This window comes from Tursiops truncatus, chromosome 7 (genome assembly GCF_011762595.2).
Source record: "Tursiops truncatus isolate mTurTru1 chromosome 7, mTurTru1.mat.Y, whole genome shotgun sequence".
Classification (NCBI taxonomy): Eukaryota; Metazoa; Chordata; class Mammalia; order Artiodactyla; family Delphinidae; genus Tursiops; species Tursiops truncatus.
This window is the reverse complement of record NC_047040.1, coordinates 16489863-16505600: the sequence shown is the minus strand read 5'-3', so window position 1 is coordinate 16505600 and position 15738 is coordinate 16489863. Positions and strand designations below refer to the sequence as shown.

At 40.1% G+C, this 15738-nt stretch overlaps 1 protein-coding gene across 4 annotated transcripts in view; it reads right to left on the bottom strand.

Annotated features, from left to right (window-relative positions):
• Positions 1-1819: 1819 nt before the first annotated feature.
• The window catches only part of EPHA4 (EPH receptor A4), a 143739-nt gene continuing 129820 nt past the window's right edge, over positions 1820-15738 (bottom strand). The window contains exons 15-18 of one of the 4 annotated variants that reach the window (XR_002174020.3): positions 13672-13865; positions 10187-10371; positions 8988-9879; positions 1820-4343 (exon numbers count right to left, since the gene is read on the bottom strand). Coding sequence is in view for 2 of the 4 variants with exons in the window: in XM_019923594.3 (XP_019779153.1) it covers positions 9765-9879; positions 10216-10371; positions 13672-13865 (465 nt within the window). In the remaining 2 variants the exon portion in view is untranslated. Of the gene's footprint in view, positions 4344-6181; positions 9880-10186; positions 10372-13671; positions 13866-15738 lie in introns of those variants that run through there. The other 3 variants (XR_012332967.1, XM_019923594.3, XM_019923596.3) reach the window with 3 other exon arrangements.

The window sequence follows — 15738 nt, the reverse complement described above, 5'->3', positions numbered from 1 at the left end:
TTCCACATTCTCTTCCCATTACATGTTGCCTTGGACACCACACGTGGCAGCCTCACAGGAGGGGAAGAGCTTGGATTCCTGAGTCACTGCTTGGAAAGTTGCCAGGAAGCTCCTCTGAATCTTCTCCAGGCTGTGATGTGAGCTGGAAATAAAACTTTAGTGTTTTCACCGCTGAGAATATAGGGTCAGAAGCTAGCTTGCACTACACTGAAATAAATCTCATAATTATTAAGATTACATGTGGCAATTTTGACACCACTCTACCAGCTCATTCTAGAAAATGTAGAGGAAAATACCGACAACGTGATGGTCAATTTTATGTGTCAAACTGATAGGCCATGGGGTGCCCAGGTTAAACATCATTTCTGGGTGTGCCTGTGAGGGTGTTTTCAGTTGAGATTAGCATTTGAATCAGTGGACTCAGCAGCTTGCCCTCCCCACTGTGGGTCCGCATCACCCAGTATGTTAGGATATAGATGGAGGAATCCCCACCCCGCCCCTTTTTCCCTGCCTCACTGTTTGAGCTGAGACATTTCATCTCATTTTCTCCTGCCCTTGGATAAGGATTTACCATTGGCTTGACTGGTCCTCAGACCTCTGGACTTGGGCTGAATTACACCTCTGGCCTTCCTGGGTATCCAGTTTGCAGATTGTGGAACTTTTCATTCTCCATAAGTTTGTGAGCCATCTCCTCATAAAGAGTGTCTTTATATACTTATATCTTTATATCTCCATATATAGATAGAGAGACATCTCCTATTAGCTATTTCTCTGGAGAGTCACAGTTGCTTTTCCATCTCGCTGAACAAATCGGGGAGAAAATGTCAAGCCTAGTCTCTTTCCAATCACAAATACGTTGTCAGCTACTCTACACATCAATATAGCTGATTCTAGAGAGGTGTTTCAGTAAGAAATAAACACGAAATAACCAGATGTAACCGATTCATTTCAAGGCCCATGTTTTAAAATGTCCCGGTAACACTAAAAGGCATGCCCCACTCTCTGAAGCTAGCTGCACTTAAGTGCTTTAACTTATTATAGTAAGTCTTGGAGTCTCATTTCCAATTAACAAAGGCTTAGCCAATGGTAGCTTATTGAATGAAATAATGTGGAGAGCATGCATTCTTAAAACTGTGGCCTTTAATATTTTCGTATCCTACACCAATTTAAGATTTGATATAATTTATTAACTTTCTCCCCATCAAGCCACATATATAATCATTAACAACTGCTCCATGTTTTAAGAAAACTTTTCGACACCTTGGAGCTCCAGTGGTGTATCATCAAGGGTCCACGGATCCTGGATTAAAAGCTCATGGTAGGGACGCGTAGCTAGCCACCTGGATCAGTAGCAACGGTGTTAGAGTGGGCATAGGATTGGGAATGTTAAAGACAGCTTGTATCCTCAGAAGAGCTACTGTTTGTTGAGTTCTGGCTAGATGCTAGACATTGTACTAACACTTGAATATAGTCTTCATAAAAGCTCTTGGCATTGTAATTGCCATTCTACAAAGAAACGGGCACAGGGAAATTAAGAAACTTGCCCTAGATTGTATGATGAGTAAGAGGTGGAGACTGAATTCTAACCAAAGTTCAGTCTTAATTACAGTGGGATACAGGATCTCACGGAATCTAAGTTAGATTTGCTAATACGTTGTTCTCAAGGGCGAGGACCATTTAGAAATCAACGCTTTTCATTCTCTAAATAAGCAAAATTAGAATTGAAGATTTTGTGTTCTAACCAAATGACAACAAGCGATTAATTTAGAAACACGATGCATGTGGCAAAAGTTGTTGAAAAGAGACAACTAGATTCCACGTTTGTATACGGCAACTACTTTATTATTTTCAAATGCAAACTCTTTGCATTTAGTTTGCTATTTTACAATTTTACAAACTAGGTATAAAAGACCATAAATAAATGACATAAGTTATGTGTACCTAAAGTTCATGAAGGGAAAACAAAATACCTTGACAAATTAAAACAAAATAGAAAAATCTCTATGTCTAACTCAAGAGATCGCTCGAATTTTGGAACATGTCTGAACCAAGCATTGTTCTGTTAATTTCTTCTTCAGCATGAACTAAATTATAATATGCCTTATACATTCTAATTTTAACCACAGTCCTTGCATATTCCAACATGCTTGGAGTGATACAAAAAATAAATGCACTCTTCAGTGTGTACCAATGCTTGACGTTGTTTGGAGAATGTTAAAGAAGTGAAAATATTGCTTCTAGAACTTTCTTTTACTTGTCAGAATTTAAGTGTCTTCAGACAAATATTGAGGCTATAAGTGTGTATGGATTAATACACATATCCTTCACAGATTGAATACAAGAGGTCTCAAAAACACACACCAGCAGTGTAGTGAGCATAACTTTTCTTTAAAAGGACTTTTTAAAACACACCGAAACATTTCATTCTTAAGATTGTTAAAAATAATTTGGGGGCCAGCGAACACATGGTGAAGCTACTTGATTTGGTGCAGGGGAACAGCTTAATGCTGCCTCATGACTTAGCATCTGAGTATGACTTAGCATCTGAGCTCACTAGGGCAGCATTCATTCCTGGGGCTAAATACAGCACCTGAAGTTGGTCTCCTGCCCTGACCTCCGGGGAAAGAAAACCCACTCAGAGATTCAACCTCATTTCTTTATACATATTTTTTCAGGCATCAATGCATAGGCACATCCCTTTAGAAATATATTAAAGTCCCCAAAAAGGGGTGAATTCACTTTGTCACTCTGGCATACTCATGAGAATACAATGCCATACACCCTGTCAGAATGTAATAAATATTTATTGATGATTTTCTCTACTTATCCAACAATATAAGGTTTGGAATCTTTTTTTTTTCCCCCATTTTTCCCTGATTTGATGTTATAGCTTATATAAATGGCCACAGTTTCTGCAACCATAGCTTAGAATAAGCAAGGCAGCCACTCCGATTATGAAAATTGGCAGTATGTTGGCTGGATTTTGGTATACATTATCAGATCAAAACTGAATCTTCACACACTGGACCTCAGATTCCGGAAGGCTGATGCACTTTTGAGGGCCACAGAAGTTAGCTGCATATTCATAACAGTCGAACTTTCCGTGTAAATTGGGAACCTGAAGTTGCTTGAGGCCGTTTCATCCCTACTATGCCAACCTCAAGAGTCACTGGCATGTATTTTTCTGTGATATTGGGAGACAAAGTATTAATCCAGGACACATCATCTCAAAGCCGACACACGCGTCTACGTTCATCTCCAAAAGTATATGAATTGCATATATTTGTTCGCATTCAACACGTCCATTTATGCAGGAAAACAAAGGCTACTTGTATTCCATTTGGGGTTACTAGACAAATTCCATCCCCTTCTCTCCCTCCACCAAGGAACTGGTGATTCAGATGAGGAGTTCAATCAGCATTCGTGAGTTTGATGATGGGTTGTCACCTGAATGGATTTATATTCTAAAATCACTCCACCGCTAAGGTGAAAATGCCTCTGTCCAAAGCTGTAGGATGACTTACTAAGGTTAGCGTGGCTGCTACGAAATACACTTATAGATACAGGACATTTAACACTTCCGGGTTGTCCTTCTAAGGGGATGGGGCACGGTTTCCAGGCCCACTATCGCACGCGGCTCTTCAACTCAGAACTGGTGGCAAACCAGACCTCTCCACGTGTAGCATTCCGCAACATTCACAGGCAGTTCTAAGCATGAGGTTATATACTCACACACACGTACACACGCGTACACACACACACACACACCTATGTACACACATCAAAAGAGATAGTCAGCTCATATTTAGTCTAGGAAAAAAATATATTTATATCACTGCGATGGCACACCCTGGGTAAAACGTTACTTCAGCAATGCATATCGTAGGCAGCTCACGGGAACTGGCTTCGTTTTGTGTAGTGGCACCGGACCTGGTGTCCGTGGTAAAAGCTGTAGCCTTCGGTCACTTGCTGCCACACCAATGCAGCAGGGACATACAGAAATGAGCTATGGAAATACATATAAATAAAACCAAAGGAGCTGGGGAACAGGGGCTCTGCAGAGCTGGTGCTGCCAGACAGGACATTCCTCAGTGCAAATGGAGAACAGATGCTGAAGCTTGAATGTTTGCCATTCCTTTCACCGGGAAAGGGGATTTGAAAGTCAGAAATGTATTCTTTTCAGGAATGAGTGTTGTTTCATCAGCGTCTTTGCTCCAGAACTGGCATAGTAGAAGCAGAAGAAACACGTTTAGGAGGAACTGAGGAGGGTGTGTTCTGTTTGCTTCTGTGGGCTTTGTAATCAAAAGGAAGGGCTGTGAGGCCAAGATAGCAGAATGTACTCCCTGGAGAGAAAAGAACAAGACTTCAGACAAAACATCAACCTATCTCGCCAGCCAGTTGTCAACCCGTATAAGTACAGAGAAGGCAGGATGGCTCGGTAAGGAGTCCAGGGAGAAGATCATAGATTCTTACTTTCCTCCTCTGAAAAAATGATAACTATAATAATAAAAATGTTTATTAACAGCTTCATTATTATAACTCAGAGTAAGATACTATTCATATCCCTATTATACGGATGAGGATACGGAAACAGAGAGAGGTTAAAGAACCTGCTTGTGTTTGTACGTTCTGTAGTAGCAGAGCTGGGATTAGAATCCATACAGTCTGAGTGTACAGCCAAGCTTTACCCACTATGGAAACAGCCTTTCTTTGAAATAAAAATTCTGAACTGTTATGGTTCATTTGTGCAAGAAGGGCTTAGAGCTGCTGAAAGGATGCAAATGCTACTACTCTAAAAAGTCAGTTGTTCCAAAGAGGGAAATTGTGTATTTTAGGGACACATCTGGAAACATCCCAATCCACCAATATTCAACAATATGATTGAAAAAATGCCAGCTACGAAATAAAAAGCATTGGATGTTTTTCGTAAAGAGAAAGTAACTTCTAACGAATGGGAGTATCTAATTAGCAAAGGATCCGTGCAATTTGCATATAGCAGGGAGAGAGAGGGAACCCGGGGCCATGGGCACAGTGAGGGAGGCCTCGGGGACTGAAGTCCACCAAGAGACAGTCGCAGCCGCCCCATCAGCCTAGGTTCTAACAAGGCTGGCACAATGCAATGGAACCACTGTCCTCTCTTTCATCAAATAATCACCTCAAGCCAAAAGAAGCAACTCCTCTTCTTTCCTTTTGATAACTTTCCATCAAGGTTGCTCTTGGACTATATCTTCCACCACAGTGGCCGTGTTTAGCAGTTGGTGGCCTCAAGCGTAGAGCAAAAATTCAGACCAAAGTGCATCTTATTACAGATAATTTTCCTTCTTTTATCAAACCAATGTATCTGCTCATTTTGTATATGTGCGTTGTTTATTGTGGGAGGGAGGTACACCAAATTTAGTTTCTTGGAGGTAAATGACCATTACTTAGACTTGTAGAAAATACTTTAGTCTACTTGGAGAAAGTAATAAAAGTTTTGTATAAAATATTCAGATAGACATTACTTCTTAAGCAACTTAAAATTATAAATGTGGGTAAGGACATAACTACCAAGGTCTTCAGGTAGTCACTTGTAAACACCATTCATTTTTGACAATTATGAAAAAAAATGAAAGAAAAAGGATCAGATCTACTTTTCCAACTCTTCTCTGGAAATCAGTACTCTATCGAACATAGTATTTTAAACCTGAACGTGCAGGGATTCCATCAGACAGACATGTATTTACATGAAAGACAAAGTGAACACAAATTTGACCTTAGAGACTCTGAAGGAGAATAACCAACTCCATATGGATATACACACTTTTTGAAGGTGATTTTCTTTTGCTACTTAGAGGAGAAAGGGTCATCTCAAAAACATGTTTGTCCCGTTTGTGTCTGACAACTCCCTTCTTCACTAAATGCCTGGATATAAATATATTTGTAATAGTCAGTGGGATATTTGGATACTCAGTGCGTATATGAAAAAAGTGTGGGAATGTGGAGGCTTATATCTAGTTGATGTCAGAATAAAAGGGAGAAAAATAAACCTTTTCTTCCTTGAATTCAAGCAACCCCTTTATCGTGAGGAATTGCTTGAACAGAGACCAGACAAAGCATGTGGTCTGCGTGGGATCAGGAGTGAAAGATGTGACTTTCATGGTGACTAAATAAACAAAAGCTTTGTTCCTTTGAGTCAGTCACGAACACATCAAAGCGTCTTTATCATGCAGTTCTGTTCATTGCAATGGGGTCTTGTACATTTCACTCTCCCCAATTATAAAATAACAATTTCATACATTTCAAGGCTAAATAATACAGGAGTGATTTGATAGGTCTACCACCTTCTGTATAGATACACATCTACCCCCAAACCCTCATACATCCATTGAAAGTGAAGAAGCTTCATCTGGCTAGCTCCCTACCGCTGCACTTCATTTCACCCCGCTCTGGCCTGCTGCAATAAAACGTTTGGGTTCACAAGTGAAAGATGGGTGAATAACACTTGGGAAACCTTGGAGGAAGAGTACTCCTTTCTTCTGTGAAGTTCAGTGTGTTCTACATAGGAGTAGTTCATATACACAACACCACCATGTGTTAGGAAAGGTGTTATTGTTAAAGTGTCATTATCGCTAATTTACAGGTGGAGGAACTGAGTTATAAAGAAACACAGAGTGAACTTCCCACTGTCAACATCTCGGTTGGTTTTGGAATCCAAGCTGTCTGGATGCCAGAGTCTGGCTCCACACCCTGGGAAACAATACAAATTCCTGTTGTCCTCACATCTCTCTTTCAACGTGCATGACTTCCTGGAAGCAGTGGAGTTCCACTTTTACTGCTACTGGATATTATTTTAGACACACAGAAAGCCTTTTTTTGGTCTTTCCATTGGCCTGGACTCTAACTCAGACAATGTGTAAAAATTAAGATTCAGAAAGCCATCTCCGAATGAATTTCATATTCCACCTTTTCCTCAGTTCTCAACTGAATATTTCATTTGCAGAGATACCTGCTAAGATGTAACAAAGCCACCCCAACACCGTACGTTACATTAACATGTTAGGACATCTTAGAATTGACACACTCTCTTTTGAAAAACGCTCTGCTTTGACTATGTTCAATGTTTAGAAAAATACCTCAAGTCTTAAGCTGTTAATTGTAAGAAAGCAAAACTTTTAATTATTCAATGTGTGCAAGGTAACATTCTCTTTTTACTCACAAGATAACACTATAATGCTACCTTATTTGAATTGGACTGTGGGGACTGAAAACAGAATATCCCACAGCTTTACAGAAGGAAAAAAAATAATTTTTTTTAAAAGCAAGCGAACCCCCCCAACATTTGTCAACTTAAAAGTTAAAACATGAATATCGAGAACTCCCTGACTTCAGCAAAAGCGGTGATAAAACAGAAATTCTTGGAGAAGTTTAAAAAACAAATTTCACATTCCTTCTGAACGGAAAAGTTTTCACAACTAATGTTGCAAAAAGGTTTTTACTAAACTGTCATGATTTGACAGCATCAAATTTAACATTCCTTGCTCTATAAGGATAAAACCAAGGGGGGAGAAAGGTCATTAAAATCAGCCAAGCTTTTCTTTAAAAGTGATAAAAATGGAAGAGTTAAAAATTTGTCCAGTCAAAAAAGTTAGGATATTTGCTTCTAGGAGTGAACAGAGTCATTTAAATTCACGTGTTTTAAGAAGAAATTCCGGGATTAAAATACAAGTACCTAAGGCTAATGGGCTTGATGGATGAAAAGCCTATGTTTTTAGTAGGTCACTTTCTGATAATGAGTCAGTCAAGGTGACTTCCAAGTCTCACCATTGACATCTAGGTAAATCCTCCTTGGCTGACCCAGTTTGGTACAGGGGCTACTGGAGCAGGACAGGAACACTCCTGGGCATGTATCCGGAAAAACCACACTTTGAAAAGATACAGGCACCCAACGTTCATTGCAGCACTATTTACAATAGCCAAGACGTGGAAGCAACCTTAAATGTCCATCGATAGAGAAACGGATAAAGAAGATGTGGTGTGTGTATATATATATATATACACACACACACACATACAGTGGAATATTACTTAGCCATAAAGAGAATAAAATAATGCCATTTGCAGCAATATTGATGGACCTAGAGATTATCATACTAAGTGAAGTAAGTCAGAGAAAGACAAATACCATATGATATCGCTTATATGTGGAATCTAAAAAAATGATACAAATGAACTTATTTATAAAACAGAAACAGACTCACAGACTTCAAAAACAAACTTATGGTTACCAAAGGGGAAAGGGGTGGGGGAGGGATAAATTAGGAGGCTGGAATTAACATATACACACTACTGTATATGAAACAGATAAACAACAAGGACCTACTGTATAGCACAGGGAACTCTACTCAGTATTCTGTAATAACCTCTGTGGGAAAAGAATCTGAAAAACAGTGGATATATGTGTATGTATAACTGAATCACTTTGCTGTACACCTGAAACTAACACAACATTGTACATCAACTATACTCCAATATAAAATAAAAATTAAATTAAAAAAAAAGAAGGAAAAAAATGAAACTCATGGAAAGACCCTCCAGTACTCCTTAACTGAAGCAAATTCTCCAAAGAATGGGGCACATGCATGACCCAACAAGGTTAGAGGTTACTACCCAGTACCCCAAAGATGCTCAGTAGGCATCTGTGGCAGGAATGAAGGGCACCAAAGGACAAGAGGACCCTCATAGTATGAAAGAAAGCACAGCCAGTGGAGGTCTAGATGCCATCCTGACCTCATATAGTTCCTATTTCACTTCTTCCTGGAAGAACAGTAGAGAAGCCATACTGCTTTGGGTCTCCTCTCCCAATGTCAAGAGGACTGAAATCTTAAAAAAAAAACCCAAACTACCTGATAGCCATGAAAGATATTTACCGCTCAGTGTTTCAAATAAGAAAGTTTCAAAAAAAAAAGCTTTCATTGGAGAAGGACTCATTGCTGGTTCTTTTGCCTTACCTTGTAGATTTGGGTTTGCTTCTTTAAAGGAGGAAAGTATGAAACTTCCCTACACAAGATTGTCACAATCCACTATCCATAAGGTAGTTATGTAGAGTCCCCAGATAAGACTTATATGGCACAAAGAAACAGACCTCGTTTGTCCAGGGAGGGGGTATGGTGCTTGGGTTTTATTATTATTATTATTATTATTTTAAAATCCGCTTTCCTTTTCTCTCCAGCCCCGCGTGTCTGCATAATCCACCAGGTGGCCCGAGCACCAAGCGGCAACACTGTGAGTCACGTGACGTTCACCCAGGTTTTATCCCCGGTACGAACCAAGCCTTAAAAGTTTAACTGAGTCCTTCAAAAACGGACATGGTCTTCGTTCCAGTGAAAGAAGGATGGACTGTAATTTATGCCACAAACAAAACACTACGGTTGTAATCCAAATGGAGAGAAGATCAAGGATGTCTTGGAGAAGCTCAGTGTCTGGCAGCAAATACGGCATTGAAACCGGAGGCGGTGTTCTATTTATATAGGTACATGTATTTTACAAATTGGTGATGGATGGATGGACTTCAGAGAAACAATTTGTTCCAGGTCTAATTCAAATGATGGTTGTCATTTCTGTAAGCCCCACAGTTTCAGCAATCTGTACACCAAGCAACACTGCAGATATATTTTTTTCTTTAATTTCAGAGGGCGAAGACGAAGTAAAAAAAGTGCAGTTCTTCAATTAAAGTGCGTGGATGAGGTAAACTAATTTCAAGAGTTTTGAGTTTATTCAATACTGGCTCAGACTGGAACCATTCTGCCGTGTATCTGCTGCATTTGGGTTCTCATTGCCTGGACACTGCTCAAGATCTTATTCTGGTGTGTGATAGCTGTGATGCCAATTCTGGCCAGGTCACTGTAAGTAGGGGGAGAAAAAAGTGGGAGAGGAAAACGTGATGAGGGCTGAGCATCTCTTTTCTGGGCTCCATGCAGACATGCATTTGAATCAGCCACGGTTAATACAGCACAACAAGGCAGGTGTATTAAAATGTTTAATTAAGCAATTGAATGCAACAATGTAGGTGCTTTATAGAGGCTGTGCAAAATTACACTCAGGCAATCAAAATGAAAGGCATTCCAGTTTTCTTTTCTTTTAAAAAATGAGTAGGATGCTTATGCAGCTCAAAGCAAAAGAAGCAAAATACTATGAAATCTAGATTTACCCTTTTGTGTTACATCGCTGAGTACTTACTCCTGGTTCATGTGCACTACAGCCTCTAGTGTGGTATAACCAGCAGCAGTGAAGTTATCCTTATACCGGTCCATTTTAATGGCCTGGAGCCAATCGCCCACCGATACCACGGTGGAGAATTCAGGGGAGCTTGGATCCAACAAGGCAGTGTTAGGTCTGGAAATGGAACGAGCAAGTGTAGACAGACAAGAATTATTAGAGAGACAGCCTGACTCAGAAGTCAAATGGTCTAAGACAGGCGAGGGGAACCGAAGCACCAAGAATGGGCTTTAGATGGAATCACCAACGTCAAATGTCATCATGTGATTTTTCGCCCCTAATTTCGTAAGGCTGCAAAAGCATGTCTCAATCACCCTATTTGTTCTTAACTTCACTTCCCACATTTGTTTTATGTGGACCTCTTAATGCATTAAGGATCAGAGCAGGTCTTTTAACATCCTAGCCTGTGGTAAAGATTGGGGGAGCCCTTGTGGCTGAAACCAGCTCAGTCTTTGAAGGAAGGGTCCAGTCCCTGCCAGCATTGAATATCACAGACTTTAGTTCAGCAACTATGGAAACCCTAGTGAAGGATGAGTAAGGAAAACTGTGAGCTTGCAACCTGCCAGACTTGATGGAAGCAGAGAAAACAGCGAGAGTTCAAGTCCGGCATGCTTCCAGCCAGGTTTGCAGGCAGGCTCAGTGCATTCAAACAAACTTGGGACAGCAGGGAGTTAATCCTCTCTTTAATCAATGCAGCCTGACCAGCACGTGTGCCAAGACTGGCAGGAAGAATGGCCACTTTGATCACTGTTTGGATTGTGGAATGTGCTTCTCGTTTTCCCTTGCTGGGGCTCCTAAAAGAATCATTTCAACAAATTCCAAGCACTTCTTATTAACTTATTTATTAGTTGATGCATTTCTCAGGCCAGGTGTTTTACATTAGATCACTGTCAAGAGGGACTAGAGTTCAAGGCAAGTATTCTGTCATCCCTCACGATATTGATACACAATAAATAATGTATTTCTGGGAAGTATTTATTAAGAGAATTATAGTCATCTTCATCTCAAACTACATAATAATCATAAGGTAGACATTAACAGGGTATTTTATACCACCTTTATTATAATTACCTGTATAGCAACCTTGCTACTTGTTAAGTTCTATTTTCTTGAACTCCCTTTCCCTAGAAATTATAGAATGTGTTTGATCTTAACATTTTGACCTGATTTTCACCCTGAGACTACGCTGCTTGAATACGAACCTTTAAATCGGAATTATATCATCACTACTGAATTTTCAACCAAAAAAATCCTTTTCTTGTAAAAACAAAATTAAGTCCCTCTAGTGGCTTAACTTTCTACATAGTAGAATTAATCCAATCCATTTTCCATTTTAATTGTTACCTAAATTATCTTGATTCACATTACTTCTTTTTTTATATCGATATGTTAACAAAGACTTGCTTTATCAATCAGTTTTGTGTTCAAATAACAGCTTGTCTTTGTGACCTTTGTTTTTTTGTCCATTATTTCAATTAAATCCGATTTTCTGAGTAAAATGCTGCAGATTTTTATGGTAAGAATCATCAAGATTTCATTCTTTTCCCAATTTTGAGCCAATAACAAACACTGCCACATAGAATTTTAGATATTAGTGTTGAATGTTTACCAGGAATATGAATGAACAAAAACCAAAAGTTTGCATTTACTTCTAACTTTAAGCCAAAGCATTAAAAGGGCCACATGGAGGCTCTAGGTACCTGACAAGGTCAAAATGACCTTAGAATGAAAATACCCTTACTCAGTAACGAATGAACTCTAAGGGTCATTCCCAAGCTTGTTCTGGAAGTCTTTGTGCTCTTTGTGGAACAGTGTGACATTTGCCTAATTTTGTGCTGAATCACATACCATGTTATACTACCTTCCATTATCAGCAAGCAGGAAGAAGCAACAGAGCTCTTAAGTACCGTCAATGAGAAAAATCTAGAAGTGAGAAAAGTGTGCCCAATTTGTTATGTACTTTGGTGCAAATCACACATTCTACAATGTTAGCAACTGAAGAGTTTATACCAGCAGGAGAAGCCCCAAGTACAAAAGAACCTTCAGACAAAATAACGTGGCATCTGTAGCTGGAGATAAAAAGCTGGAGGAGTTTTGGAATAAAAGAAACTAGCTTTTGGAATAAAAGAAACTAGCTACACCTGGAAAAGAGGCCTTAGTGCCATCTATTTTCACCCTCTTGGAGAAGAGAAGAACCAAAAATAGACCAGAAATGATGGGGGATTTTATTTTAGGTCACATAGCTACCAGTGGCAGAAGGAAGATGTGAATTCAGCCCGGTGTTATTTCAGGAGAGCATGGTCATTAACTCTTTGTATGGTGGCTAGTGGTACAGGATCTGAAAGCCTGAGAGAACACAGGGTATCTCTGCTGTTCACTCGCAATTCTTTTCCTCACATATGTTAATGGTAAGCGTATTCCTTCTCCTCCAATCTGTAGGCTAAGTTTTCAAGAAAAAGACTGGAGGAGAGCATCCTAGTGCTGGCCAAGACTGGAAGGGCTTGGATACTATGGGGAAAATGTCTTCCTACCTTTAACTCAGGGTCTTGATGAAAGAGAAGACTCTGAGAAGCACAGATCTGGAGATGAGATGCCCCTCCTCCTGCGGGCCTGAATCACCTAATCTTATGATGCCTGTCTTCTTAAACCATTTAACTCCTAACAATGGTCAATGGGACTGGTATCTAGGTATCCCGGATCTTATACCAGTAAAGCCCAATTTCCAGGTAGAAAAGTTCCTACTGAATTAATTATAAGACCTGCGGTATCTTTATCTTCTTTCTGGACTGAAATGCTTCTTTTTGCTCTTTTCAATGAAGTAACTACCTATTTTACAGGTGGTTCAATCATTCTAGTTTTTAAAACTCTTCTCAAATATTCATCTGTATGCTTTGTAACTTGATCAGTTTTTATCTTGGTCCTGTTTCCTTCCCCTCTTGAAAGACTCAGCAAAGAGCAACTTTAAGAACTGAAACCCAGGAATCTCTTGCTACAATTCACACTTTATTAAGCCGACTTAAAGATGTCTTCGAATTCTTATTTTTTCCTAACTCCATGTTCCTTCCCCTTTCAAAATATAGCATCTAGTAACCTGACCGTCTTCCAAAGTACATTTCATCCATCTTCCTAAGTTTTCAGGTCCAGCCTCACAAAATAAGCACTTGAGCTATTCCTTTGTTGTTGTTGTTGTTGTTTTAAATTTATTTTTCTGACTCCTGTTTGAGGCCTGACAAGTACTAGGGTTTTCAAAATGGTGAAAAGAACTACCATAAATACTCAAGGAGGAAGAAGCCACCCAGGCTGCAGACAGCTGTGAAGTGGCCTCTGACTAGACGGCGGGAATTGAAGTGAGTCACCACTTGCCTGCCATCTCTGATGTATTCTTTCATACATCAGTATTAAGTAAGCACAGCTGACCTGGAGCTCTCGGTCCCCGTCCTCTTCAAGCTGTTGGGATTGCGGATGAGTTTGTCCAACATGTTGACAATCTGCCCAAATTTAGGCCTGTCGCTTCTCTCCTTCTGCCAACAGTCTAGCATCAGCTGGTGGAGTGCAATGGGGCAGTCCATTGGAGGGGGCAGCCGATAGCCTTCCTCGATGGCCTTAATCACCTATCGAAAAAACAAAACAAAACCAAAAACCCAGAATGGTATGTTACGCTGCCAAGCAAGCTGTTGTTAGAGGTTCACCCTCCTGCTCAGCAAGTTTCCTGTCCATGAAGCTGCCAGCAAGCTTGAGCACGGGAACGGCTCCAATTCTTTCACAGAAGCCAGAGCTGGACCTGAGTATTGCTGGCCACAGGGCAGGGAAGCCAGCTGTTGCTATGAGGGCTTCTCAAATGGTAGACAATGCCCATCTGAAACTCCAAAGTGAAGAAGCATCAATGTTCCAAAGTGGTTAGAACCTAATCAGATCAACCACATGGTGTTGGCCTGGCCTCCAGAGACCACAGGGCGATGACCCTCTCATTCTTCTATCAGCTAAACACTCTTAGCAAAAGAGACTCTAGCTTAGTGTTAAAGGCATTCCTTAGGAAGCATTAATAGTTGCCTACAAAACAGAAGTCCCTTTGCATCACTTTAAGCCTGTGTACTCTTACTCAGACAGCTGGTGGGTCAATACCAGAGCCCAACTTCCAGACCTTCCAATCCAGAAGACACTACCTCTCTCAGAAATAGCACATTCCTCAACCCCTCCAGATGCGCAGCCATTTTTAGTTTTGGAAGACCAAAATACACCAGTTTACCAACCTGTATCTCTTTCTTGGTCTCAGTTGGCTGTCAACTGACCCTGTTAAAGGCGCTCAAAACTAGATTTGAAAATTTTTAAATAATTAACAAAAACCTTCCTTGGGGCATTTATATTTTAAAGAGGACCCTTGCACATCTAAGGAAAGAAGTGATAATGATAGGTGATAATTGCCTCCCCCCCAGAGCGGGCCTCCTGCCTAATAAGCCATAAATCATTCCACGGGCTTTCTTCTAATTCTAATTTTTCTAATCTATCTTCACAGGTATTACAGCATTTCTTATTGGCTTTTCTCTAAATCCCCCTTCTTCAGGGTGTGAATTCCAATAACACAATATGATATGACTCGTGCCAAATTTCAAAAGGGGAATTACTTCTTAATTTCTTGGCTACTCATAAGCTGGGTTTACGGGTATCCTATGAGATTCTGGAGGTGATTTTCTTTGGGGATTTTTAAAAGTTCTGAATGTTTTAAATCAGTCCTTTTTCTCCCCCTACTAAAATGACAGCTCCTAGTGAGACCACCACTGGCTGCAGCCATCTCAGAGATCATGACAGAGTCCCCCTGAGGCGGGTCTATTACTGCTCAATGACTGGCCTTCAAGAGAAAATAATCAATTCAGTTGGGTCCAGTTTATATGTACCAGTATAACTGTGGTTCTTTTATCCAGGATACTGTTTCAGTTTAACAATCATCTTGTGATTTGTTAAGCCCTCTGAACCCTTTTCTCCCATGTATTTTTTGCCAACCTCCTACTGTATTAGTATTAATTTACTTCTCCTTCTAAGGTAGACTTCTATATGCTATCTAACTGAACGTGATTCTATTTATTTCTGGCAATGACATTAGGTCAGTCTGATCCTCTGACTTTCTTTTCTCTTTCCAGGTGCACGGTGTTGACTCTGGACTTGATGAAAACATTTTACATCGAATTGATGAGAATGCAAGCAACATTGGGCTGGTGCCAGGTTAACACAATTTGTGACAAACCCTCAGACTTCTTAGTATTCTTTCATTAGCTCCCGATCCACTGCCAGCTTGGAAGATGGCTTGTGGGTTAACAAAGCATATTTTCTCAGTTTACTGCTGAATGTTTTGGGGGGGGAAGGCCGAGGATTAAAACAAACAAAAAACTTGATAAATTTGACATCTTCTTAACAGTTAGTTTGACTCCATTCACCATATGCCAAATGAATTCTACCCATGAAAGTAATTCTCCGGTTACATTTCCTGTA